At 43.4% G+C, this 27,736-nt stretch overlaps 1 protein-coding gene across 1 annotated transcript in view; it reads left to right on the forward strand.

Moving 5' to 3' along the window:
* The window catches only part of EXT1 (exostosin glycosyltransferase 1), a 308,538-nt gene extending 281,022 nt beyond the window's left edge, over positions 1-27,516 (forward strand). The window contains exons 5-11 of the mRNA XM_043483365.1: positions 770-902; positions 4,641-4,759; positions 6,223-6,318; positions 15,607-15,696; positions 21,348-21,508; positions 24,392-24,563; positions 26,971-27,516. Coding sequence (XP_043339300.1) covers positions 770-902; positions 4,641-4,759; positions 6,223-6,318; positions 15,607-15,696; positions 21,348-21,508; positions 24,392-24,563; positions 26,971-27,156 — 957 coding nt within the window. The 3' untranslated portion in view covers positions 27,157-27,516. The remainder of the gene's footprint in view (positions 1-769; positions 903-4,640; positions 4,760-6,222; positions 6,319-15,606; positions 15,697-21,347; positions 21,509-24,391; positions 24,564-26,970) is intronic.
* Positions 27,517-27,736: the final 220 nt, after the last annotated feature.

The raw sequence follows: 27,736 nt of genomic DNA on the forward strand, positions 1-27,736 counted from the left end.
AGAGCGAAATCTATAAAGTAGACTAATCACATTCATCTGACAAATGATTCAGGATGGGAGAATGTTTGACTCTAAATGTAGAATTTAATGATCTGCAAGGTCTTCAAGTCCAAAGAAACTAATGAACTAGCTTGGCTATTATTAGTCTTCATATGCCATGGATTTTATCCTATTATCTAGGTTGTTTTCAGCAATTGTTAGTTAACTCACTACTTTCGGAGATTAAAGATAGAAAAACTGCAGCTACCTAGTACCCTGAAGTCCTACAATTGAATTTGAAAGGGCAATGAAACTATGTCAAACAAATAAAGCTGCCTCCTGAATTAAAGGAACAGATCAAAACCTCAGCTGCTTATAGAACGTGCATGCCTTCAAGATGCTCCCAGCTCAATCTCTACATGGACGTCTCAGTGCACTGAGACCAGATCTTTGTGCTGGGGATCTGGAAGATCAGCCATTAAGGAAAATAACTCTTCTACACACTCTACTTTGAAAGGAGCACGAACTTAACAATAGAAAGAAAAGATAGAATTTATGGTGAAACTGAAGTATAATTAGACAATTGGATTAACCATCTCTTTCCTTTCTCTCCTTCTCTTCCAACAGTCACGTTCTACGTATCCCAGACATTTTTATCATTGGAGAATGGAGGGTGGGGTAGACCCAGTACTCTTACTGGCATCAGCCCTCAAATTTGGACTGAATGTGTTCCTCGTCGGATATCATCAGAGTCTCCTCCTCACCATATGCCAATGTTTTTGTTTTCTAGATTATTCAGGACAGAATATTCAAGCACATATCACGTAACAGTTTAATATGGAACAAACATCCTGGGGGATTGTTCGTCCTACCACAGTATTCGTCTTATCTGGGAGATTTCCCTTACTACTATGCTAATTTAGGTAAGTGAATGCCTTCCCCGGAGCTATTCTGGTTTACCCTCTAAATGCTGTCCGGAACTCAAGTCCCTCAATTTTTTTTTATTCCATTGCAGTGTCTTTGTAACACCCTGTGTTGGAGACTGCTTTCTAGAGCCCTGTCCTAAATGGTTTATCAAGGTCATGAATTATAAATCCAGCAGAGCCTTGCAAAGTGAAAAACTCATTCCTGATCTGAGCTGCTGTTCTTTACATTTAGTAGAGTCATTGCTTTTTAAGAAGGCTCCCCACATTACAGATCATTCTGAACATGACAGTCTAAGCAATCTAAGTGAAAGTTGCTCAGTCGTGTCCTACTCTTTTGCGACCCCATGGACTGTAGCCTGCCAGGCTCCTCTGTCCATGGAATTCTCCAGACCAGAATACTGGAGTGTTTTGCCATTCCTTTCTGCAGGGGAATCTTCCCAACCCAAGGATCAAACCCGGGTCTCCTGCATTGCAGGTGGATTTTTTACTGTCTGAGCTACCAGGGAAGCCCCAACATGACAATGAGTTTGCTATACATTTTCTTATCATGTATAAAATGAATCTAAGAGACCTCTTCCTACATTTTTTTTCTCCACGATCCTAATTTCTCTGTCTCAGATCAAAGAAAAACCAAACTAATAAAGGGAAAGGGGAAAGATTTAAGAATATAGGACAGAGGACAAACTTATTCATTTCATTCCGCATTTATTATGCTCCTCTTCTGTGCCGTGTTAATGCAGTGCTAGGTGGTAGGAATAAAGAGTCAAAGGAGGTATAAGCTCTGCTCTCAAGCAGCTTTTGTGCTCAGTCGCTCAGTCGTGTCCTGCTGTTTGCGAACTCATGGACTGTGTCCCACCAGGGTCATCTGTCTATGGAATTTTCCAGTCAAGAATGTTGGAGTGGCTTGCCATTTCCTTCTCCAGGCAACTTTTAGGCTGGTCGTAATGAGGAAAAGGAAACAGGGGGAGAGATGAAGCTTTACAGAAGGCTACCGTTATCGCCACAGACATTTATGTATTGGGCTGGCCAAAAAGTTCATTTGGGTTTTTCTGCACCATCTTATGGAAAATCCTGAACAAACTTTTAGGCTGCCCCAGTATTTGGATGGACGGAGGAGCCTAGTAGGCTGCAGTCCATGGGGTTGCTAAGAGTCGGACAAGACTGAGTGACTTCGCTTTCACTTTTCACTTTCATGCACTGGAGAAGGCAATGGCAACCCACTCCAGTGTTCTTGCCTGGAGAATCCCAGGGACGGGGGAGCCTGGTGGGCTGCCGTCTATGGAGTCGCACAGAGTCGGACACGACTGAAGTGACTTAGCAGCAGCAGCAGCAGCAGTATTTGGAGCCCCGCTTGCTCTAATGTTGGTAACATCTTGGACATTTCCCCTCAATCACAGTTCCAAATTTGAGAAACCTTGGGATAATAAAGCATCCTTCAAGTTGGTGTGGCAAAAAGACTTCAGATTTTTGTGTGGAGTTAGTCGAGTTAGCACGTTAGAAGTGTGTAAATGTTGCTTCTTAAACCATTACAGGAAAGTCTAAAAGCAGTGACTTGTTCTTACTGTTAAGGGAACCCCCTACATCATATTTATTCTTCTTACTTGGCAAAGCCTTAAATGTGTATTTCACTAGTGGGGAAGCTAGTTTCTTTCCGACGTGAAACTGAAATACTAGTCAGATGATGTAATTTTCTCTGCAAAAGATACACATAATTCTTTGCAATATACATTCTAATGCTTACCTTTGTCAGTCACTCTCAAAGCTTAATTTCAGTGTCCTTTCACTGTCTTGTTCATATTTAAATTGCTAAAACGTGAAATTAGTGGGTCTATACTAATGAAGTTTTTTAAAATTTAATTTGCTATTTTTGTTATAATTCATGATGAATTTTGGACTTCACATTTATTCTTTTTGTTTTAAATGTTAAGCAAGTTTATTGGCAGCACGACCCCTCCCCTCCAAGATAAAAGCTGTTCAATCATCGATAAATACTACTTATTCTAATAGTCTAATAAGAGCTTTCCCATAGTATTAATGTTTCTTAGTCTGCTTTTCTTTTTTTTAATTCTTTTTTGTTTAATTGAACGATGATTGCTTTATAATATTAGTTTGATTTCTGCCGTACATCAACTTTAATTAGCTATAGGTGTACATATGTCCCCACTAATGAAGTTTTCGGAGGCTTTTAACCTGGCTCCTGTTTCTCCGTGAGTTCTCATGAAAAAACTCATTTGGAGAAGAAGCCATCTCACTGTTTTCTCTTTGGTGGCAGTTGTTATTTTGCATGTGTATGATACCTTTCCACCTTGGGCTTCAGAGCACACAGTTGGCAGAGGTCTGAACCATGTGCTTTTTCTCCCAGCTGTGTTTCCCTGCTACATAAGGAAGAGATTTCTTGGGAGTAGAGCAGCTTCCACCCCAAAATAATGATGACGGTGACAGTGATGGTGATGATGGTGGTGAGCTCATGCTGAGCACTTGGTGTTTGCAGGTCCTGTTCTAAATGCTCTGTATGCATTGACTCATTTAAATTAGTTCTCATAACAACCCTGTAAGTTTGTTGCTGTTGCCTTCAGTCCCATTTCTCTGCTGTGGAAACACAGAGGGTTAAGTAATGATCCCAACACCACTCAGTGATAGAACTGGGCTTCAGACCTAGTCACTTAGGCTCTGGATGTTGGCCTTTTAACGTTGACCACCTGCTGGTTATTATCTGAAAAAACTAGTGATCAGGCAAAAACCCTTCAAAATGGCAGCATAGGAGAAAATATTTGCAAAGCCAGCAACCAACAAGAGATTAATCTCCAAGAGATTAAGCTCAATATCAAAGAAACAAACAACCCAATCAAAAAGTGGGCAGGAGATCTAAATAGTCCTTTCTCCAAAGAAGACATACAGATGGCCATAAAGCACTTGAAAAGATGCTCAACACTGCCAGTTATTAGAGAAATGCAGATCAAAACTACAGTGAGGTATCACCTCACATCAGTCAGAATGGCCATCATCAAAAAAATCTGCAAACAGTAAATGCTGGAGAGGGTATGGAGAAAAGGGAATCCTCTTACCCTGTTGGTGGGAATGTAAACTGGTGCAGCCACTATGGAGAACAGTATGCAGGTCCCTTAAAAAATAAAAAATAGAGCTACCATTGTGACCCAGCAATCTTACTCCTGGGCATATATCTGGAGAAAACCATAATTCAAAAAGATACATGCACCCCAGCATTCATGGCAGCACTATTTACAATAGCCAAGACATGGAAGCAACCTAAATGCCCTTTAACTACATCATTAAGAATAAGATATATGCAATACCCTGGGAGAGAGAGCACATTTACTAAAATCCAGCCTAGGATGTAAGTAACTAGAGTTATACCCTTTCTTGAATAAAGAGTGTGGTGAGTAATGTTATGTGTGTGTGTATAATTAGACTCTGGGTGCCTAAAAAGCAGAAGGGAGATCAAAGATGTATCCCCGAGGGAGGAAGGAAAAGGCCATCAAAGGAAAAATCTGGAAATGGGCCTTGAACTGTAAATTATCCAGGTCTCTAAACTCAGGCAGCAGTTCACTAGCAGCTTTTCACCTTGTTTTTGTTCTGTCAAGACATAAGAGGCAGAGGAAAAATATGCTAGAAGGGAACATTAGCTCTGGGGTGAGGCGATGGAGCAGAGAGGAATAATTTTCGAAGTCTTGTTTTTCAGTGCTTCATTAGGTTGCTCTGCCCTTGCTCTTTCAGGTTTAAAGCCCCCCTCCAAATTCACTGCAGTCATCCACGCGGTGACCCCCCTGGTCTCTCAGTCCCAGCCAGTGTTGAAACTCCTCGTGGCTGCAGCCAAGTCCCAGTACTGTGCCCAGGTGAGTGGGGAGTCAGGGAGGGTTGACCCAGCGCCTGCTCCCTGCCGCTTGGCGGACCAGAGACCCCCACTCCTTCCCTGCTACACACTGACTCATCTCATGTCCTGCCCTCTTACTCCCCTTCCATTTGTCATGCCTTGTTACTCCCTTTTCATCAGCTTAGAGGTTCTTGGAAGTGAAACCTGGTACCGGTAATGGGTAGGTTACAAAGAGATCTTTGCTCTGGGGTAAAGTGAAATATATACCAACACTTTTTTTTTTTTTTTTTCAGATTCCACATATAAGTAGTAATGGATATGGTTGGGTATTTGTCTTTCTTTCTGACTTTCTTTGCTTAGTATGATAATCTCTAGGTCCATTCATGTTGCTGCAAGTGGCATTCTTTCTTTCTTTTTTTTTTTTTTTAATTTTGTGGCCATGCTCCATGGCATGTGGGATCTTAGTTCTCTGACCAGGGATCAAGCCCACGCCCCCTGCAGTGGAAGTGAGGAGTCTTAACCACTGAACCACCAGGGAAGTCCCCCAACACTCTTTAAAGAATACATACACACATTATTTCATCTTTAAGTGTCAAAGTGAAAAACGAACTTCGGAAAGGCCCCTGAAAAGACCCAGAAAACTAAGCTTCAACAGCAGAAACTGACTCGTTGGCGTCAGGAGGCGTCAACTTTTCTTTCACAGCCGCCGTGACTAATTATAAAATTGGGAGCAGAAGATGATATCTATGGTAACAGTGTTTTCCAAATTAGCACTGCTCTCCTACACTTAACAGTGTTTTTTCTGAATTGTAAATTACACGAGAAGGTTTACATATGAGAAAAGAATGGAGTCACATTGAAGTCTGCATTTGGGGGCTAAACATACTTATTGGCAATAATAAGGTCACAGGAAATAAGCTGCCATCCTAGAGAATCCAAAACACGAGCTCACGCCAGTCGCATCTTGAATTCTCTTCCTTCTCCCACATTGCCTGCTGTAGTGCAAGTTCATAGCAGATGTTCAATGTGCATTTTTCTTTAGTTTGATCAAGGCTGTTATCTTCCTCGTCATCATAAGACACCAGAATTTAGAAAACCACTTTTTTAAGAGCCAACAACCCTGCCATACCTTCTTTCCTCCCCAGCCTTCTCCTACCCACTTGACATAAGTTTTATTAGATTACCCTTCTTATCCCCTCTCTCTGGTTGTGAGAGTGATGGGGTTCTGAGGGTTGTGTGGGAGTAGACGCACTAAAAAAAATTATTTTTTGGAGTACAGTTGTTTTACAGTGTTATGTTAGTTTTAGGTGTACAGAGTGGAGTGGAGTCACTTTAAATTCAGTTTTGAAGTCTGCCTCTCTGCCTTGCTTAGAACACCATCTTGTCTCTTTCTCTCTCTCTCTGTCTTTAAGAAGAAATGTTGGGTTGAAAGCCTATGTAAACCCAGCATTACCAAGCCATCTGATGACCCCTTATCCCTTTCAGATCATAGTTCTATGGAATTGTGACAAGCCCCTTCCAGCCAAACACCGCTGGCCTGCCACTTCCGTGCCTGTCATTGTCATTGAAGGAGAAAGCAAGGTAGGACCCGAGGGGACTTCACTGTGGAATCAGCATGGAATCTTCATTTCTGCAGTGGGGCACCTAGGTGTTGCTCTTTGTCATCTTCCTCCTGCTCCTGGGAGGTGCTGGCCCTGGACTACTTTTCCAAAACTATACCTGTCTCTGACTGTCCTCTACTTTGACAGCCATGGACTTTTTTTTTTAAATTTTTCGTTGAAGTATAGATGATTTACAATTGTGTTACTTTCTGCTGTATGGCAAAGTGAGTCAGTTATACATATAGGCACTTTTTTAGATTCTTTTCCCATGTAGGTCATTATAGAGTGTTGAGTAGTATTCCCTGTGCTATACATAGGTCCTTATTAGTTATCTATTTTTTTAATTTATTTTTAATTGGAGGATAATTGCTTTACAAGTTGTATTGGTCTCTGCCGTACAACATGAATCAGCTGTAAGTATACATATATCCCCTCCCTCTTGAGTCTCCCTCCCATCCCTCTAGGTCATCACAGAGCACCAAGTTGATTAAAGTATAGTTGATTTGGGCGTCCCTGGTGGCTCAGTTGGTAGAGAATTTGCCTGCAATGAGGGAGACCTCAGTTCGATCACTGAGTTGGGAAGATCCCCTGGAGGAGGGCATGGCAACCCACTCCAGTATTCTTGCCTGGAGAATCCCATGGACAGAGGAGCCTGGCGGGCTGCAGTCCATGGGGTCACAGAGAGTTGGACACGACTGAGTGACCAAGCACAGCACACATAGTTGATTTACACTGTTGTGTAATTTCTGTTGTATAGCAAAATGACTCAGTCACACACACACACACACACACACACACACACACACACACACACATATTCTTTTTCATATTCTTTTCCATTATGGTTTATCACAGGATATTGAGTATAGTTCCTAGTGTTATGCAGTAGGACCTAGTTGTTTATCCAGCCTATTTATCCTATTTATAATAGCTTGCATCTGCTAATCCCAAACTCTTCCATCTTTCCCTCTCCCACTGCCCCCCAACCTCTGGGCATCTACAAGTCTGTTCTCTATATCTTTGTCTGTTTCTGTTTTGTAGATAAGTTCATTTGCATTGTATTTTAGATTCCACAATTAAGTGATATCATATGGTATTTATCTTCTCTTTCTGGCTTTGCTTAGTATGATATTCTCTAGGTTCATCCATGTTGCTGCATGCAGATGGCATTATTTCATTCATTTTAATGACTGAGTAATATTCCATTGCATATATGTACCACACCTTCTTTATCTCCTCATCTGTTGATAGACATTTAGTTTGTTTCCATGTCTTGGCTATTCCGAATGGTGCTGCTATGAACATAGGTGTGCACATATCTTTTGAATTATAGTTTTGCCTGGGTATATGCCTAAAAGTGGGATTGCTGGATCATATGGCAACCCCATTTTTAGTTTTTTGAGGAACTGCCATACTGTTTTCCACTGTGACAGTCTAGGCTTTTGAGTCAGGGAATTCTGTGTCTTAATATTAACTCTTTAGGAGATATGTGACCCTGTCTGTACTTTCCTTCTCTGAGTCTCAGTTTCCTCATCCACAAAATGGAAATAATAATACCTACCACGTGCATAGCTAGATATTAGGAGTACATGAATTCAGGACCTGGCAATAGTAATCTTTTTGGAAATGATGAGGATGAAGATGAGTTGGTGGTGGTGATGCATGAGCTAATCAATGCATTGCTTAGCTGATTAATCTGAATTAGTTGTGTCAATGAAAGCAGTGGTTCTTCCTCGCATTGATCTTAGAAAAGACATTGCCACCTTACTTTTGCTTTGAGGTCTCCATCAGAGACTCTCAGGGGGGCTGGCTGCCTGGCTCGGCCCCTGGTTCCATTCTCCAGCTCATTTTGCCTAGAACAGAATGATCTTCTTAATCATCTCATAGCCCTTAAGGGACTCCTTTTGCTAATGTTTTCAATTAGCATCAGAGGCTGTGTGCAGTCTGGCCTTTGCTGGCCCTCCCAGACTCCTCTCTCATCGCCTTTCCTTTGCAGACTTGATCACTCACAGTTTACCGCACTGTGTCCCTGCCCACCTTTACTGGTGGTCTTTCCCATTTGCTGTAGGTCTTGACCATCCCTCCCTCAACTCTTCATCTGTGTTATCGAAATTTCCATATATTCTTTAAGCCCATGCTGCCTCCTCTTTGAAATGTCTTCTGTTTGTGGCAGCCAGAGATGAGTTCTCTTTTCTCAAGCTTCTGCTTTCTTGTAGCTCGTATCCATGGTGAAGAAATTTGTTGTTGTTCAGTCACCAAGTCATGTCCGACTCTCTGCTACCACAGACTGCAGTACACCGGGCTTCCCTGACCTTCGCCCTCTCCCAGAGTTTGCCCAAGTTCATGTCCGTTGAATCAGTGCTGCCATCCAACCATCTCATCCTCTGCCGCCCACTTCTCCTTCTGAAGAGATTAGTCTCTATTAAGTGAAATTTAATAGAAATTAGTCTCTATTAAATGACAATGAGGTTGTCATCTAAGAGACTTTCCCTGTTGGTTCCCAAAGACTTAGGGTGTGAGAGATTGTCTCATGCTAAGTAAACTATCCTTGAGCCAGAATAAGAATTATCAGTGTATTAAGTTGCACCATTTGAAATCATCCTTTGAGCTTCCACAGGGACCTTTTCATGTAGTTCAGCAGGATGCAGGGAGATCTGTGACAGTTGTGTGGACAAGATGATCCACGCATTGTCTATTCAGTCCCAGTGTAGGCTGCCTACTGTATGCTGGACGCTGTGCGACATGTGGGAACACAATGGGAGAGGTGGCAGATACAGTCACACCCTTCCAAGGGCTGGGGTCAGGCAATGTGGTTATCAGAGAGCTGCTTGATAAGCATTAAATGAGGAAGCTCAGCTCAGTTCACTCCCTCAGTCGTGTCCGACTCTTTGCAACCCCATGAATCGAAGCACGCCAGGCCTCCCTGTCCATCACCAACTCCCGGAGTTTACCCAAAATCATGTCCATCGAGTCAGTGATGCCATCCAACTATCTCATCCTCTGTCGTCCCCTTCTCCTCCTGCCCTAAATCTTTCCCAGCATCAGGGTCTTTTCAAATGAGTCAGCTCTTCGCATCAGGTGGCCAAAGTATTGGAGTTTCAGCTTCAGCATCAGTCCTTCCAATGAACACCCAGGGCTGATCTCCTTTAGAGTGGACTGGTTGGATCTCCTTGCAGTCCAAGGGACTCTCAAGAGTCTTCTCCAACACCACAGTTCAAAAGCATCAGTTCTCTGGTGCTCAGCTTTCTCTATAGTCCAACTCTCACATCCATACATGACTACTGGAAAAACCATAGCCTTGACTAGATGGACTTTTGTTGACAAAGTAATGTCTCTGCTTCTTAATATGCTGTCTAGGTTGGTCATAACTTTCCTTCCAAGGAGTAAGCATCTTTTAATTTCATGGCTGCAGTCACCATCTGCAGTGATTTTGGAGCCCCCCCAAAAATAAAGTCAGCCACTGTTTCCCCATCTATTTGCCATGAAGTGACGGGATCGGATGCCATGATCTTAGTTTTCTGAATGTTGAGCTTTAAGCCAATTGTTTCGCTCTCCTCTTTCACTTTCATCAAGAGGCTCTTTTAGTTCTTCTTCACTTTCTGCCATAAGGGAGGTGTCATCTGCATATCTGAGGTTATTGATATTTCTCCTGGCAATCTTGATTCCAGCTTGTGCTTCCGCCAGCCCAGCGTTTCTCATGATGTACTCTGCACATAAGTTAAATAACTAGGGTGACAATATACAACCTTGACGTACCCCTTTCCCAACTTGGAGCCAGTCTGTTGTTCCATGTCCAGTTCTAACTGTTGCTTCCTGACCTGCATACAGGTTTCTCAAGAGGCAGGTCAGGTGGTCTGATATTCCCATCTCTTTCAGAATTTTCCGCAATTTATTGTGATCCACACAGTTGAAGGCTTTCGCATAGTCAATAAAGCAGAAATAGATGTTTTTCTGGAACTCTCTTGCTTTTTCAGTGATCCAGCGGATGTTGGCAATTTGCTCTCTGATTCCTCTGCCTTTTCTAAAACCAGCTTGAACATCTGGAATTTCACTGTTCACATATTGCTGAAGCCTGGCTTGGAGAATTTTGAGCATTACTTTACTAGCCTGTGAGATGAATGCAATTATGCGGTAGTTTGAGCATTCTTTGGGATTGCCTTACTTGGGGATTGAAATGAAAACGGACCTTTTCCAGTCCTGTGGCCACTGCTCAGTTTTCCAAATTTGCTGACATATTGAGTGCAGCACTTTCACAGCATCATCTTTTAGGATTTGAAATAGCTCAACTGGAATTCCATTACCCCAACTCGCTTTGTTCGTAGTGATGCTTCCTAAGGCCCAGTTTACTTCACATTCCAGGATGTCTGGCTCTACGTGAGTGATCACACCATTGTGATTATCTGGGTCGTGAAGATCTTTTTTGTACAGTTCTTCTATGTATTGTTGCCACCTCTTCTTAATATCTTCTTCTTCTGTTAGGTCCATACCATTTCTGTCCTTTTTTTTTTTTTTTTTTTTGCTTTTCAAAATAGCAATTTAATTGATGTATAATTTTTGTGAAAAAAGATCCATTAGAAGTGTAGCATTCCATGAATTTTGACAAATATAGCCATCACCACAATCAAGATATAGAAAATTTCCATCATCTTGAAAGGTTTTCTTATGCCCCTATCCTGTCTGTCCTCACCTTCTTCCCTGGCCCCTAGCAACCACTATAATTTCTGCCACTATACAGTAAATTTCTTGTGTTGAGACTTTCATATAAATGGAATCATATAGCATTCTTTTATACCTGGCTTTTTTGCTCAGCATCCTGCCTTTGGAGATTAAATTATGTTGTTGCGTGTATCAGTAACTAGTTTCTTTTTCTTGGTGAATCCATTGCATGGCCCTATATGCTTACCCATTTACTTATTGATGGACATTTAGTTTATTCCCACATTTTGGCTATTACAAATAAAGTTGTGTGAATATTCTTGAACAAGATTATTTATGAACACATGTTTAATTTCTCTTGAGTAAGTGCCTAGAGATGGAATTTTTGTGTTTTATGGCATATTTAGTTTTTTTTTTTTTCCAGTGGGTTTTGTCATACATTGATATGAATCAGCCATGGATTTACATGTATTCCCAATCCCGATCCCCCCTCCCACCTCCCTCTCCACCCGATTCCTCTGGGTCCTCCCAGTGCACCAGGCCGGAGCACTTGTCTCATGCATCCCACCTGGGCTGGTGATCTGCTTCACCATAGATAGTATACATGCTGTTCTTTTGAAACATCCCACCCTCACATTCTCCCACAAAGTTCAAAAGTCTGTTCTGTATTTCTGTGTCTCTTTTTCTGCTTTGCATATAGGGCCATCGTTATCACCTTTCTAAATTCCATATATATGTGTCCTTTATTGAGCCTATCTTTGCATGAAATGTTCCTTTGATATCTCTAATTTTCTTGAAGAGATCTCTAGTCTTTTCCATTCAATTGTTTTCCTCTATTTGATGATGATAATAACAGTACCTTTCCTGTAGGGTTTATCAGATGTGCCTTATAAAATACCTCCCATTCTCCCAGCCATATTTCTGTCTGGACTGCTGGCCATTTGTTGAGTCCTAGTATTGACAGAGGAGCCTGGCAGGCTACAGTCCACAGGGTCACAAAGAGTTAGACACGACTGAGCGACTAACATTTCATTTTGCAGCCTTGACTTTGGCCAGTGACTCCAGTAGGTCATGTGGTTCCTTTCCCCTCACTGTCACTGCCCTGGGACTGTGCATGCATGTGTGTGTATGTGCATGCTAAGTCACTTCAGTCATGTCCAACTCTGTGCGACCTTATAGACTGTAGCCTGCCAGGCTCCTCTTTTCATGGGATTCTCCAGGTAAGAATACTGGAGTGGGTGGCCATGCCCTTCTCCAGGGGATCTTCCCCACCCAGGGAATGAACCTGTGTCTCCAGCAGATCCTGCATTGCAGGTGGATTCTTTACCACTGAGCTACTGGGAAGCCCCGCACTGGGACTGTACCACCTAGTAAAGCATTTGCCCTCAAATCTTCCTTTAGACTCTGTATTCTAGGGCACCTGGGCTAAGACTTGGGCTCGTTTTGAAGAAGAAATATGATACTGTATTACAGGTGCTCAGCCCTGTAATACACTCGGCATTGGATAAATGTCAGCTCCTTTTCTAAGGGGATGTTGTAAATTGATGGTTTGTCTTATGTGTTCTGAGGTCAGACTTCCTTTTTTGTGACCTCAGGCACATTATTTAACTCTCTGTGCCTCAACCCTCCCCTTCAGTAAATGGAAGAAATCCTAACACCTAACTGGTTTGATAGTATCAATCACATAGTTTGACACTACATATATAAATGTACGTACAAAATGGGTCTACATGGTAGGTGCTTGATAAATGTCAGTAATTCTTGTGTTTTGTATAATTACTTACAAACATTTCTTAGCTTCCCAAGTGGACAGGGAACTTTTTTTTTTTAATATTTATTTATTTGTTTAGCTGCATCAGGTCTTAGCTGGGGCATGTGGGGTCTTTTGCTGCAGTGTACAGGCTTCTTTCTAGTTGTGGCATGTGGGTTAGGTAGTTGGGGCACACAGGCTTAGTTGCCCATGTGGGATCTTGGTGTCCCAGCCAGGGATCCAACCTGTGTCCCCTGCATTGGCAGGCAAATTCTTAACCACTGAACCACCTGGGAAGTCCTGACAGGGAACTTCTTGAGCCTTTGTCATTTTCTAGTCATGTTTGTTTGTTCTAGACGGGCTCGGGCTCCTATGGTAGCTAAATATTTCTTAAACAAGTTAACAAGGGAAACCCAGCTTACTCTGGATTGACTTTGTAAGTACATGCTCCTTTCATGCTAATTCATGGAGCTTTTAGAACTCCAGGGTATTTGAGAAAGAGCCACTAGTTTCTACACTAGAATTTGGAAGTGGCTGGCTTATGGGTGCTTAACTTTTGTTGATGAAGCAGGTTCAGAAAAAAGAAATGGATTCTTTTAAACCCAGGGGTTGGGCCCATAACAGGGGAAGGAAGTCATATGTCCTCCTCATTCCCCATTTTAAATTTCCACGTCTAGCCTTGAGTTTAAAATTGATGTGTTGGCTGCTTTGGCTGGGAAATTCTATTTTGAATTTATAGGCCTTGTCTTTGCAGCTCTTCCCCTGTAGGCTTAACAAGGGAAAGGTCAGGGCATTGCTAAGCTGGCAACTAATGGTTTCTGTGTTAGTCAATGGACAGGGAAACAGTGTCAGGAGAATTGCTTCAGGCTGAGATTTCTGAGCCCTGTGCATATGGGGTTGCTGATTGCTTTTGTATTTTATTTTATTTTGAAAGGCTGAGGGGGGAAAAAAAAACAAACACTTGACCCAGTTGACAGATGTGTGGGAGCAGAGCCTGGAGCCATTTATGCTTTAGATATGTCCCTTGAGCTCCTAGAGGTGCGTTCTGGTGGACATTTTCCATCCTTTAACGTCCTAAGCCATCCAATAGCTTCACAGACTTATAAACTGACTCTGAGATGAGCCTTGTGGATGAGCTGGCTTCCTGATATAAATATAGCTTGGGCTTTGGGTGGGATGAGTGGGTAAAGGCATTCTCAGATTTGTGGAGAGCTCACCCTTGGCAGCCAGACTAAGTGTCCCCTTTTCCCATTGCCTCCAGCACCTAACTGCTTCCTTCACTGGCCTTCATGCCTTGAAAGTTGATGACAAGTGTTTTCTTTCTCCGTCTCCAAAAATGAACTGGGAGAGGATGACATAACAGTTAATATGCCTTTTAGAGGAGGGTGGTGAATGTGAGATCGCCATTGTGCTCCATGTTCACTTTTGAGGTCCTTTCAACCTCAAGACGGAAAGAGTGTAGCGACTGAAGTGTGCTGTACCAGGGGGTACCCAACCTCTGGGATCTAATGCCAGATGATCTGAGGTGGAGCTGATGTAATCATAATAGAAATAAAGTACACAGTAAATGGAACTGGGCTTGAATCATCCCAAAACCATCCCCACCACCACCACCACCAACCACCCACTGGCTTGTGGAAAAACTATCTTCCGTGAAAACAGTCCCTGGTGCCAGAAATGTTGGGGACTGCTACCTAGGATTGTGAGGGCTGGATGGAATGTTGTGAGCAAGACACAACCTCTCTGTACCTTAGTTTTCTTATGTATACAGTGGGGTTGTTATAAAGATGAAATGAGAGGAACTCGGAACATTCCTCAGCACACAGTAAATGTTTAAAAAATGTTGGTTTTTCTTATATCATCATTCTTATTAGTTATTCTATGGAAACCTTAGCCCAGAGGTATAAGCTGTAACTGTCGTAGTCTCTTTGGTCTCAATTTTCCAACTGATCCCTTAGATCCTCACCACACACACAGGCACACACATACACATATAGAAACACACATACACTCACCTCAGCATGCCTTATCCTGGAGCTGCCCAAATCTTATGCATATACTAGCTTTACAGTTTTCCTTAATCCATGGCCCACATGTTCTATTGTTTATTTAATATTTTTCTTTAAATCAGCTTACTTTTCAATTTAATGAAATTATCTTTAAGTAACTCTACTACTACTCCTTATTGCTCTAGCTATTAATATGTATTTATACATATTTTTGCTTCTCTGAGCTAAAATGAAGACTAGAAATTTTTAAATATTTGTCTCTGCACCTTCTAAAATGACCTGGCGGCCATCAAGTGGCGTGTGTCCCATGCTTGGAATCACTGCTCCTTTCATCCACTCTTTCCTGGCCTCCAGAGCACTGGCTGTCCACTCTCTGCCTTTGCATCTACTGAGCCCTCTGTGAGCCCTCATTTCTATTTACACTAGGTGGATTCCTAGCTATCAGGGTCACTTCTCAGAGGTCTTCGTTTCTTTTCCAAGCAGCTGGTTACTGCAACCTCCTATTTCCTGGCATTTCTCATAGCAGGCCAGGACTGATGATCTGCATCTTGGTCTTGGTCATCTTGGTCTCCCTGCAGACTGTGAACTCCTCCAAGACAGGGGGTATATCTTACTTACCTCTGGCCTCCCTTTGACTGGCAAGGTGTCTGTACACAGTAGGTGCCAAGTAATGGTGGAATTCAGTGAATCTGGACTGATGGGAAATGGAAGCCTTTTATGTTGAGGGGTGATATGATGGTTGAGCATCCTTTGTGAAGGTGATGAAGCGGGGGGAATTCTCCCTGAAACAAGACTCTCCATTTACCCGATTCCTTGCCTCCTGCCTGTCCCCTCCACCCCCCGTACCTCCCAGGTGATGAGCAGCCGTTTCCTGCCCTATGACAACATCATCACAGATGCTGTACTCAGCCTTGACGAGGACACCGTGCTTTCAACCACGGAGGTAAGCAGCCTCTCAGGAGGGGTGGCGGGCCCTGCGGGCAGTCACCTCAAACCCCAGGGTGCCGGCACCTCCTCTGCCCTTGCCTTGGCCAAGCCCAGAACATTTTTCAGAACTTCCTGCAGAGAGGGTTTGAATCAACCCTGATGAGGGCATTTTCCCCTTGTTTCCTCTGCTAATTGGCTCCTCACTTGCCAGGCTGTGCCTCACCTCACCCTCCTGTCTGCCCTCCTGTTTTTGGATTTGTTTTTAAATGGCACAGGTGTAGGCAGGTGTGCAGAGGGACCCAGAGGAGGCGGGCAGGGCTGCCTGTTTGGTATTTTCTTGAAACCACACGATCCAAAGCCCCCATCTTTCATGATCCTCCTACTGCTGTGCAGGCGTGTGTGGCCTGTTGGGGAACACTATTTCTGGGTTCTAAAGGCAGCTTTTCCGTTTTGGTTGGAAATGCACGTTTTCTTTCACCCACGCGAGAGCAAACAGTTTTATTTGAAGGCTGAGATGGAGATCCCTGCCTTTTCAGATGTTCAGGTATTTGTGCCAAAAATAAGATGGCACAGAGCCACGTGTGAGGGGGAGAGAGAGAAGGTGAAAGATAGATATGATAGAAAACCAATTTTTACAACTCGAATGAGTATTGATCTCTGAAACCTCGCTTAAAACCAAAGAGGGGACCAGAGACAGTTACACAAAAATGTAGCAGGTCGGAAATACATCATTCAGGGTAGTTGCTAAAAAGCTTGGAGACTTAGCTACTCACCCCATTCCCCTTCTTTTATTCCTTTTTATTCGTAGGAATAATTTCATTCATATCATTATCTTCTTAATGTAAACATCAACACTTAGCCCCAGAGGTTTTCCTGGGTACCAGTCTGATTCTAACGGCTTGCTGCCCCCATACCTAGGACTCATGTTAACCTGGGCTGTTGGTTTCTGCTACTCTTCAATTCCACGGATGTTTCCCAGTTTCCATCCAATGGAGTTGAGCAGATGTTCTGTGGAAGGGCAACCAAAATCACCCCCCGGGACACATGCCCTGGGTCAGATCCTTTCTATGCAGGTCTGCCTTGGTCAGATTCTTTCTATGCAGCGCAAGCCCTGTAAATACTTGGTGAATGAGTGATCCTGGGGAGATACGTGCTTCAAGGATTAAAGTGTGAGCACACAGCCAACTGTGTCACGTGTGAGGCTGTAGGAGAAAGATGGGGCTGGGGTGGGGGGGAGAAGAGGGGAAAGACGCTTCATGTTCAAAGGGAATGACAGTGATGGAATGCAGGGAACGCGACACTCCAGCTTGCATTTTTCTGCTGCTTCCTGCAAAGGAAGCTGGCACCCCCGGCGCACATTCATTCAACAAGTATTTATGGTGGGATGGGTTTGTTCTGCTCCCCGTGCCAGGTACTTTGATTACACAGTTCCTGCCTGGAGCCGGCAGAGTCCTGGCAGCAAACAGAATTCAAAGCAAGTGATTCAAACGAAGGGATGGAGGATGACTATGGGTTGGGGTTAAAGGGCCCCATAGGAGCTGATGGAGAGGCACCTGGGGAGTGGTGAGCGCAGGAAGCAGCTTCCACTTCTGTGCCTGAAGGAGTGAAGGAAGGGAGTGGTGTTTCCAGGGTCTCTGAGAACAACCCCCCTGGTGGCACAGTGGTAAAGAATCCACCACCCAAAGCAGGAGACGTGGTTTCAGTCCCTGGGTCGGGAAGATCTCCTAGAGCAAGAAGTGGCTACCCACTCCAGTGTTCTTGCCTGGAAGATCCCATGGACAGGGGAGCCTGGAGGGCTACAGTTCACAGGATTGCAAAAGAGCCGAACATGCCTTAGCAACTAAACAACAACAATAGCAGTCCTGAGAGGAGGAATGGAGATGAAGAGGCCATCGTCCTGCAAGAACTATGATCGTGGAGGGATGCAGCAGCTGCCAGGACTCTGGTGCCAAAGCCAGGGCTTGTGGGGAGAGCAGGAGAGAAATACTGCCCTGCCTCTGTCCCACCTAATTTTCCTGCCAGCAACTACAGTTGACCTGACCCAAGCAGCCAGCAAGGAAGCCCATGCTGAGCAATCCACAGCGTCCCATTGTCTCAGGCGTAGGGCATGACGAGAAGGATGGAGAGTGGATCTTGGCGAGTGGACAAAGGAAAGGCAGCACACTGTCATGGCAGAACGGTTAGTCAAGACCACAGCACACACCTAAATCGTTACCCTAGGACCAGAAGTGTGGTTCACCTCTTGTCCTCCCCTGGGCACGAGGCCATAGATCTCACGCTAGGATTTGTTTCCCCCTGTCCCACGGTGAAATAACTTCCAGCTGCTGTGATGGATCCACATGCTAGTGGATATCTTTTCAAAGAACAGCAGTTCCAGCCTCTCAGCGCACGCCAGGAAGAACATGTGTTGTATGTGGAGCAATGAGAAGTCAGCTTGGCTTGAACATGAGATGTAAATTTAAGAGGCTGGCCCTCTGATTTACCTTGTAACTGATCAGTAGTGCAGTTGTGTTGCCCAACATGGTGGAGGACAAAGATTTCTGTTTTCTCTTTTAGGTGAATAGATGTTGGTTCATTTTATTTCCTCTCTAAGGATCCTTAGCTTGTTTAAAAGCCTCTCTGTGGTATTAAGGATAGATTTTTAAATAGCGTCCTATAAAGGATATTAGACAGAGTTGGTTTTCTAGTTATTTACATTTATCTGGATTGCTGCACACTCTCAAAACAGATGTTGGTTTTTAAGAGAAGAGGCCATAAGCTGACCTTTGCCTGCTTTGATGTGTTAATGAGCAGCCTGAAAAGAGAACTATCACAAGCATCATAGTTTTATCGGAATTTACTTTTGAGTTGCTTTGAAATGACTTGAAACGGCTTTGAGATTGGGAGGAATTCATGTGATGAAAACACCCCATCGGGTTCTATAGTAGTTGCCAGTGTCTGCGTCTCCCTTTCAAAGGATAATGGAAAACCCCAAAGAGTGCTGACAGTCAGGCTGTTTCTTTGCCAATGGACTGCATAATGCACTGTCCCACCAGTTGGCACCATTAGTTGTGAATGCCAGTGACAAGGTGCAGATTTTCACGACCTGATTTCTATTTTCTGACAAATACTGTCCACTCACCTACTGTATTTTAACTTTGAGGTGCCCCTTGTCCCACCATACTTTCTTAATGTATATCCCAACCCCCTGCTTCCCCCTCCATGACTTCCTTGGTGGCACAGTGGTAAAAAATCTGCCTGCAATGCAGAAGGTGCAGAGACATGAGTTCAATCTCTGGGTCAGGAAGATTCCCTGGAGGAGAGCATGGCAACCCACTCCAGTTTTCTTGCCTGGAGAACTCATGGACAGAGGAGTCTGGTAGGCTACCAACCATAGATAGGGTTGCAGAGAGTCAGACATGACTGAAGCTACTGAGCATGCATGCACAAGCTATATTGTTAAGCTTTTCATATCTTGAGTCAGGGCACCAGACTAAATTCTTCATAAAATGTTAAATTCATGGGTGTTTACAAAAATTGTGTCTTTTAACTAAGCCCCAAGAATTTGGAGAAAAAAGGACCCTTGCACATCACTCAGACCGGTGTTTCCTAAACCTACAATTTCACTGACCTGTTTACCTAGAATGGTGCTTAAAAACAAACAAACAAAAGAAGTATAGGCAGTTTAAAGAAAAATATTAACTAAGTCATGTATATTATTGTGGGAATGTGGCAAAAGAAGCAACAATGGTAATGAATATGGTGAAAGCTTGGGAAATGCTCGTCTTTAGGCTTATTTGCTTTGTCTTGTAATTGAGGTAAAATTCACAAAGCATAAAATTAACCATCTTTAAGTGGTATTTAGTACCTTCCCAGTGTTATACACTTATTACCTCTACCTCATCCTGAAACATTTTCATTATCCAAAAGGGACACCCCGTAGCCATTAATCCGTCACTCCCTGTCCACTGGAGCCACCGATCTGTTTTCTGTCTCTGTGGATTTGCTTTCCCTGGACCCTTGATGTAAATGGAATCACACAATATGGGCCCTTTTGTATGTGGCTTCTTGCACTCAACATAATGTTTGCAAGGTCCATCCATGTGGTAGCACGCATCAGTATTTCATTCCTTTTTAGTGCTGAGTAATATTCCACTGAATGGATATACCGTATTTGGCATATTTATTCATGAGTTGATGGCATTTGGGTCGTTTCCACTTTAGGGCTGTTATGAACAGTTATTTGCTCTGCCTTCTTTTTGTTTGGCTGCACCATGTGACTTGTGGTATCTTAGTTCCCTGACCAGAGATTGAACCCTCACCCTCAGCAATGAAAACACAAGAGTCTTAACCACTGGACTGCCAGGGAATTCCCAACTTCTCTGCTTTTAAACCTCTGGGAGGTCAGGAATTGGACTTGCCAGCATCACTCAGCCACCATCACAATGCCAAGGCTTGAAATATATGTGGAATATATGAAATTTCCATTTGCTTTACTTATAGGGGAAAGGTTGTTGATGGACGTGTAACCTGTATAAGAGAAATTATTTTCCACACTGTAGCAACAGAGCTAAAAGTGAGGCTATGATAACAGTGTACCCTGATTCTGAAACCAGATGGCTTGAGTTCATGTCTTGACTCTGCCACTTACTAACTCAGAAAAATACTTGAACCTCCGTATCGTTAGCTTCCCCGCCTCTGTAAACTGGAGACTATAAAATTACCTGCTTCTCAGGGTTATCGTGAGGACTAAATGAGTTAAAGTATGTAAGTACCTGTAACCATGCCTGTCGTATTATAAGCATTACACAATTATGAGCATTTCTGTTACCTTTTTGTTAAACTTTCTGTGTATTGTTTTATTATTTATCAAATAATCATGGAAAGTCAGAAGTGAGCGCACACATTTGAAAACCGACTATTCATTTGCTAACTACAAATGTTTGTAGCCCTTTCAGAGTACATGCTTTGGGTAATGTTGAACATTAGGAAGTCATTTCATTGCATTTCCTTTAAAATAATCCCATGGCTTTATTTGGCCTTGTCCTCACTTACTCCTAGTGATTTTTCACTGTGGGTACATTTCTAAATTTCCCTTGCATTGAGCATCTTCACACCTGAGAGGCCTGATGATACCTGCTCTTATTCCTGTTAGAACTTGTGTGCTTTTTAAACATCTTTTCTCTGGCTTTTAAGTGGATGCCTTGATTTTAGTCACTATGGCTTTGCATTGTGCTGGTAATGTTACATGCTATATATTCATATGTTGCATGTATATAGAAAATCTGCTCCTGTTTATAAAACAGATGCGTTTGTTCCTCCCACCCATGAATGGTCACGTGTCCTTTGTGGGGCAGCGGGGGTGGGAAAAGCAACTGATTTTTTTTTTTTTTTTTTAAGCTTGAACAGACTGGATTTCTATAGGACATATTCGCCAGTGTTTTGTTTGGGTTTTTTCCTTCTTTCATCTCCACACTAATCTGAAGTTTCTTTAACAGAAAACATTAAAAATGTGCATAATTATGGGGCAAAATGTCAAGCAGTCAGTTTAATTTGCAGATGAATACGTGGAATTAATGTTTCCCAACAGTCCCAGGATTTCGCATTACGAATTAGCAGGGGGAAGGTAATGTTTTGTTGACATTTGTTAACACTTGATTGCTTGTTTGGCTTGTGTTCTGTCTGCAGGTGGATTTTGCCTTCACCGTGTGGCAGAGTTTCCCCGAGAGGATTGTGGGGTACCCCGCACGCAGCCATTTCTGGGACAACTCTAAGGAGCGGTGGGGCTACACGTCCAAGTGGACGAACGACTACTCCATGGTGTTGACAGGAGCTGCTATTTACCACAAGTGAGGAGCCTGGGCATCATTTTACACTGTTCCTTACATGACTTTCTGGCTGCTGCAAAAATTGGAACTTGGGCCAAGTCTTGTTAACAACCTTAGCGAAAATTAGTCTGCATCCCTGTTTGAGTTTTGTTGATGTGGTTAACATGTGTCTTTGAAACCAGTAAAACCTCTTGGCTTACTGCATCGTTAGAAGTGATGGTAGATCTGCATCTTCCGCAAGTCTGAGATGTGGAGACATCCTCAGGGTGTGTTGAGGGATTGAATGTGTAGAAGAACAACAAAGTAAATACTTCATGGAGCACCGCCCAGCATGGTTCTGGGGCTTCCCTGATGACTCAGACTGTAGAGAATCCACCTGCAATGTAGGAGATCCTAGGTTTGATCCCTGGGTCAGGAAGATCCCCTGGAAAAGGGCATGGCAACCCATTGCAGTATTCTTGCCTAGGGAATACCTTGGACAGTGGAGCCTGGCAGGCTATAGTCCATAGAGTCGCAAAGAGTCGGACATGACTGAGCAACTAAGCAACTCCAACTAAGCAAGCATTGCTGTAGGTGCTTGGGATTTACTACTGAATAAGATAGAAAAAAGACACAGGTCTTGATTCTAGCAAGGGGAGACACAGTATACTTAATAATTCCATAATATGTTAGGACATAAGTTATATAGCAAAAAGTCAACCAGGGCAGCGTAAAGTATGCTGCTGCTGCTTCAGTCGTGTCTGACTCTGTGCGACCCTATAGACAGCAGCCCACCAGGCTCCCCCGTCCCTGGGGTTCTCCAGGCAAGAACCCTGGAGTGGGTTGCCATTTCCTTCTCCAATGCGTGAAAGTGAAAAGTGAAACAAGTCACTCAGTCATGTCCTACTCGTAGCGACCCCATGGGCTGCAGTCTACCAGGCTCCTCTGTCCATGGGATTTTCCAGGCAAGAGTACTGGAGTGGGGTGCCATTGCCTTCTCTGGCTTAAAGGATGAGGAGTACCAAAGGTGGAGAAGGGGCAGGTTGGGGGGTGTAGGGTAATCCACCCTAAGTGGGTGAGAGTTGAGAGGAGACTTGAGAGGAGGAAAGGAAGTTAGGCGGGAGAGTACCTGTCGGAAGAGTGCTCTGGTGCAGGGGGCAGCTGGAATAGATTCCTGAGGCAGGATGCCGGAGGAATGTCCAGAAGATCAATGTGACCCAGGTGGAGTGAGAGGCAGGCAAGTGAGAGAGATCATGGGAGCCCAGATGCCAGACACTGCTGTCCATTATGAGGACTTGCCTCTCTTCTAGGTAACATGGGAGCCAGTGGAGGGGTGTGAGGAGGGCAGTCTTTCTTATGTTTTAGGCATCCACTGTGAAGGCTGTGATGAGGACAGACTACAAATGGGGCCAGGGGACATGCAGGGAAACCTGTTAGGAGCTGACTGACCTTATCTAGATAAGAGATGATGGATCCTGGATTAGGAAGTGAGCAGCAGAGGTGGGAAGTAGTGATCAGATTGTGGGTGTATTTTGAAGATACTCCAGCATCATGTCCTGACAGACCAGATATAGAGTTTGATGACTCAGGCTTTTTGACCTGAAGAACTAAAAGGATAGAGTAAGCCATCAGTAGAGCTGGGGAAGAGTGTAGATGGAACAGGTATTAGGGAAAATAGAGGAGTTCAATCTTGGGCATGTGAGGACATTGAAGAGTGTTTTGAAAAAGGTCAGGGTTGGGAATAAACATTTTGGAGCTATTTGCCTGGATTTGGTCTTTAAAGCCAGGGGACTCAGGTAAGATGGCCAAATTCGTGACTGTAGAAGGCTATTGTTCCCGACTGAGTCATTCTTGAAATCACGACTCCTTTGTAAGGTGAACATACCACTCTCACCCTCGTCTTTTTTAGTAAAAAAAAAAAAATAATAATAATAATAGAGACTCCTGTCGTCTCGGGGATGGAGTTGGAAATGCACAAGGTATAAGCATTTGGGGTGACCGGGTCTTGATTTCAGGATGCCGCCTCTTTCTTCTTGCTGCCAGCACTCAGTGAATCGGATTCGGTCAAGTGATTTTTCCTAGAAATATGTGCTGTATATGCATGTGTGCGTGCTAAGTCACTGCAGTTGTGTTTGACTCTTTGCTACCCTATGGACTGTAGCCCACCAGGCTCCTTTGTCCATGGGACTCTCTCCAGGGAAGAGTACTGGAGTGGGTTGCCATTTTCTTCTCCAGGGGATTTTCCCAACCCAGGGATCTAACCTGTGTCTCATCTCCTGCACTGGCAGATGGGTTCTTTACCATTAGCACCATTACTTTTGAGCAATATGTGCTATATATATACCCCTCCAAAAAAATAGTAGGGTGAGAAATAATTCAAATTAATTGTGTGTTCTCCATAATGATTGACCACCAGATTAATAGCTCTAACAGTGAGGAAATACATGGCTTAGAGGCCCCCCAAATGGAATGATTGTATTGTTGGAACCAGAGTTATGGGATAGTATTGAATACAGCTCTAATTAAGCCAATAATTAAAATTGTAAAGCAGCTTGTAATGATATGTGTAAGTAACTTCTTTTATATCTAAGTTTCTAACCAACCAGCCTGATTTTAAAGTTAGACTGAACAGACAGTATCTGCATCTGTGGCTATCTCTGTACCTTGTTTCCTTGTCTGTAAAACAGGGATAATAATAGTACCTACATCATAGGTTCCTTACAAGGATTAAGTGAGGAATTTCTGAGAAGGCACTTTAGAACATTACTGGGTGTACAGTAAGTACCATATAAATGATAATTGTCATCATCATCATCCATGATGTGTTTAGGGATTCAAAGAATGGGTATGTGTTTTCTGTCAAGGAAGACCAGCTGTTATTACACAGTGATGGCCCCTGCTGATACCTGTGTTTGGTTTTTACAGATATTATCACTACCTTTACACCCATTACCTGCCAGCCAGCCTGAAGAACATGGTGGACCAATTGGCCAACTGTGAGGACATACTCATGAATTTCCTGGTGTCTGCTGTGACAAAATTGCCTCCAATCAAAGTGACCCAAAAGAAGCAGTATAAGGAGACAATGATGGGGCAGGTAAGAGAAGGAGACCCCTCCTCCTTTGCTTTGCTCACTGGTGGCTCAGTCTGCAGTAATGAGGACAACACTTTTCTTGTAGGAAACATAACGAGGAGATACCAGGAAATAAACCACGTCCAAAAGCCCTGAGGGAGCATATGGTTGGCACATAATTGGGAAGATGAAAGTCAAGGGTATCTTTATGTCAAGAATATAAAAGCTCTCTAAATTGGTGTGGCCACTATGGAAAAAAGTATGGAGTTTCCTTAAGAAAACTAGAAATAGAATTACCATATGATCTAGCAATCCCATTCCTGGGCATATATCCAGAGCAAACTCTAATTTGAAAATACACATGTACCCCACTGTTCATAGCAGCACTGTTTACAATCGCCAAGATGTGGAAGCAACCTACACGTCCATCCACAGATGAACGGATAACGAAGATTCTTTATGTGGTCGAATATTACTCAGACATGGGAACAAATGAAATAATGCCATTTGCAGCAACATAGATGGACCTAGAGATTATCATACTAAGTGAAGTAAGTCAGACAGAGAAGTACAGATATTATATGATATCTCTCATAAGTGGAAGCTGGGGGAAAAAAAAAAGATACAAATGAACTTATTTACAAAACGGAAACAAACTTCTGGCTACCAGAAGGGATAGTGGTGGGGGAGGAAAGATAAATTAGGAGTTTGAGATTAACATATACACTACTATGTAGTGGACTCTTTTTTTTTTTTTCATTTGTAAGAGAATAAGAATGAGCTTAGGATCTCAACAGTGTTTCCATTCACAAATGTGAGCACTTGCTGGGATACAGGGTGTCTGGCCTTTTGGAGATGAGCAGGTCATTCAGGAATGATCTACAGGCTCATCCCAAATAATAGGAGCAAAATGGAGCTCCCTAGGGCTTCCCAGGTGGCTCAGACAGTAAAGAATCTGTCTATGATGCAGGAGACCCAGGCTCAGATTCCCTGGAAGGGAATGGCAACCCACACCAGTGTTCTTGCCTGGAGAATTCCATGGACGGAGCCTGGTGGGCTGCAGTTGGTAAGCTGCAGTTGCATCGAGTTGGACATGACGAGCGACTATCACTTGGAACTGTCAACTCTGATATGGACTCAACTGGTCAGCTTAATCTGATACTGTCTCTGACTTACCAAGCAGAGTTCCTCTAGTACCAATGGTAAAGAATGAAGCTTGGGGACTTCGCTGCCAATCCAGTGGTTATGACTTCACCCACCAATGTAATGGGTATGGGTTCGATCTCTGGTCAGGGAACTAAGATCCCACATGCCCTATGGCCAAAAACCAAAACATAAAACAGAAACAATATTGTAACAAATTCAATAAAGACGTTTAAAATGGTCCACATCAAAAAAAAAAAAAAAAAAAAAGAATGAAGCCTGAGTTCTGCCCCTTTCTAGCCTTGAACAAACAATTTTAACTTCCTTGAACCTGCTTCCTCATCTGTACAGTGGAAATGTTATTACACAGGTAGATCACTTGATTAGGTTGTTGTGAGGCTCAAATGAGCTCATGAAAACACTTTACAAATAGTATTTTGTTTTTGCTTTGCTGCTCCAAGGTAACTTAACATCTATGTTTACCTTCGGTGGTTACTTTAAAGCATGTTGACACTTGTAGTTTTATAGTGACTCTGAGTGATTCTCACAGCAAAATGCACCTTCCTATGAAAGTATTTTCTAACAATGTATGAGGATACAAACATGTTATACACACATACCTATATATATGTATCATTAAATAATCACCTATTGACGTTAGTGAGTTCATGGATTTTTTTCCAACATAATTGGGCAGCCCACCTTTTCCTTGTTTCATACAAAGATGAAGACATTATGCTTTGTTGGTCCATTTAAATTTCAGCACTGGGGTCATTTATGGCTCTTTTTTAAATCAATGTCAGTCATTTAAATGATCTAAACCAGTCTCAAGGTCAACATGGAGAATGAAGTGATGGCAACCATCTTTCTACTTAGCCAGAATCAACCAAGTTCACAGGAGGGCTTTAAAAAATTATCTTTGAAAGCATACACACATTATGAGTCATTGTATTTACCCCCAAGTGCAAAAAGAAGTTTTCTATTGAGCGACCACAACAGCTGAAGCTCAGTTGGCAGGTTCTTCATGGCCCAGAGACTATGTCAGTGCCTGTGGATCTTTGTTTGGGACGTTAGGGAACGTGGCAGGTCTGGGGAAGACATCTAGCAAGGCTGAAAATCTGGACCTGTGCTTGCATCTTCACCAGCCACATGGATGGGGCGGCCATGGTGGCCAGGCCAGACCCAGAGCCCTAACACATGCCCACTGCACCCGACTTTGTTTCCCACCGTGTGTCCCTCTCACCTGGCACCCACTCATCATCTTCCTTGTTTCTCTCCCTTTCCCCAGACCTCTCGGGCTTCCCGCTGGGCTGACCCTGACCACTTTGCCCAGCGACAGAGCTGCATGAATACGTTTGCCAGCTGGTTTGGCTACATGCCGCTGATCCACTCTCAGATGAGGCTGGACCCCGTCCTCTTTAAAGACCAGGTCTCTATTCTGCGGAAGAAATACCGAGACATCGAGCGGCTTTGAGGAACCTGGCCGAGTCGGGGAGGGGCCGCGAGAAGGGCTGGAGGACAGGGTCAGCTGTCTCTCTGCCGCGTGCAGGTCCGCTCAGCAGCGGAGCCAGATTGTGCCAAGCATCCAAATAAACTAAGATGAACAGAATGACAGAAAAAAAAAAAAATGGCCAATGGAAACTCTACTCCTGACTCGGGGGACTGCACAGGACTGCTCCAGATTCACCTCACTGGCTTCTATGTCCCAAGACTAGGTTGTGTACAGTTTAATTATGGAACATTAAATAATTATTTTTGAAATGATTGCTATGCAGGTTTAAACTTTTTTAATGATCAAAACTATTAAAAACCAGAGTTCTTTCTTTAATCAAAATTGTGTTGGTTGTGAATATTTCAAAGCTGCTGCCCCTCACCCTACAAACAGCATTGCTGTGGGTCACCCAGAGTGCCTAAAAGTTACAAAAAGCTCAGACTCCATGGAAAATACCCGGAGTCAGTCTCCCCTGTGTCAAGAAATAGCCGAGCATACCTGAGACAGGTTCACTCTTCAGCTTTGCCAGTGCAGATTGCTTTCCATTTTGAATTTGCAGATC

This window comes from Cervus canadensis, chromosome 12, assembly GCF_019320065.1.
Source record: "Cervus canadensis isolate Bull #8, Minnesota chromosome 12, ASM1932006v1, whole genome shotgun sequence".
NCBI lineage: Eukaryota > Metazoa > Chordata > Mammalia > Artiodactyla > Cervidae > Cervus > Cervus canadensis.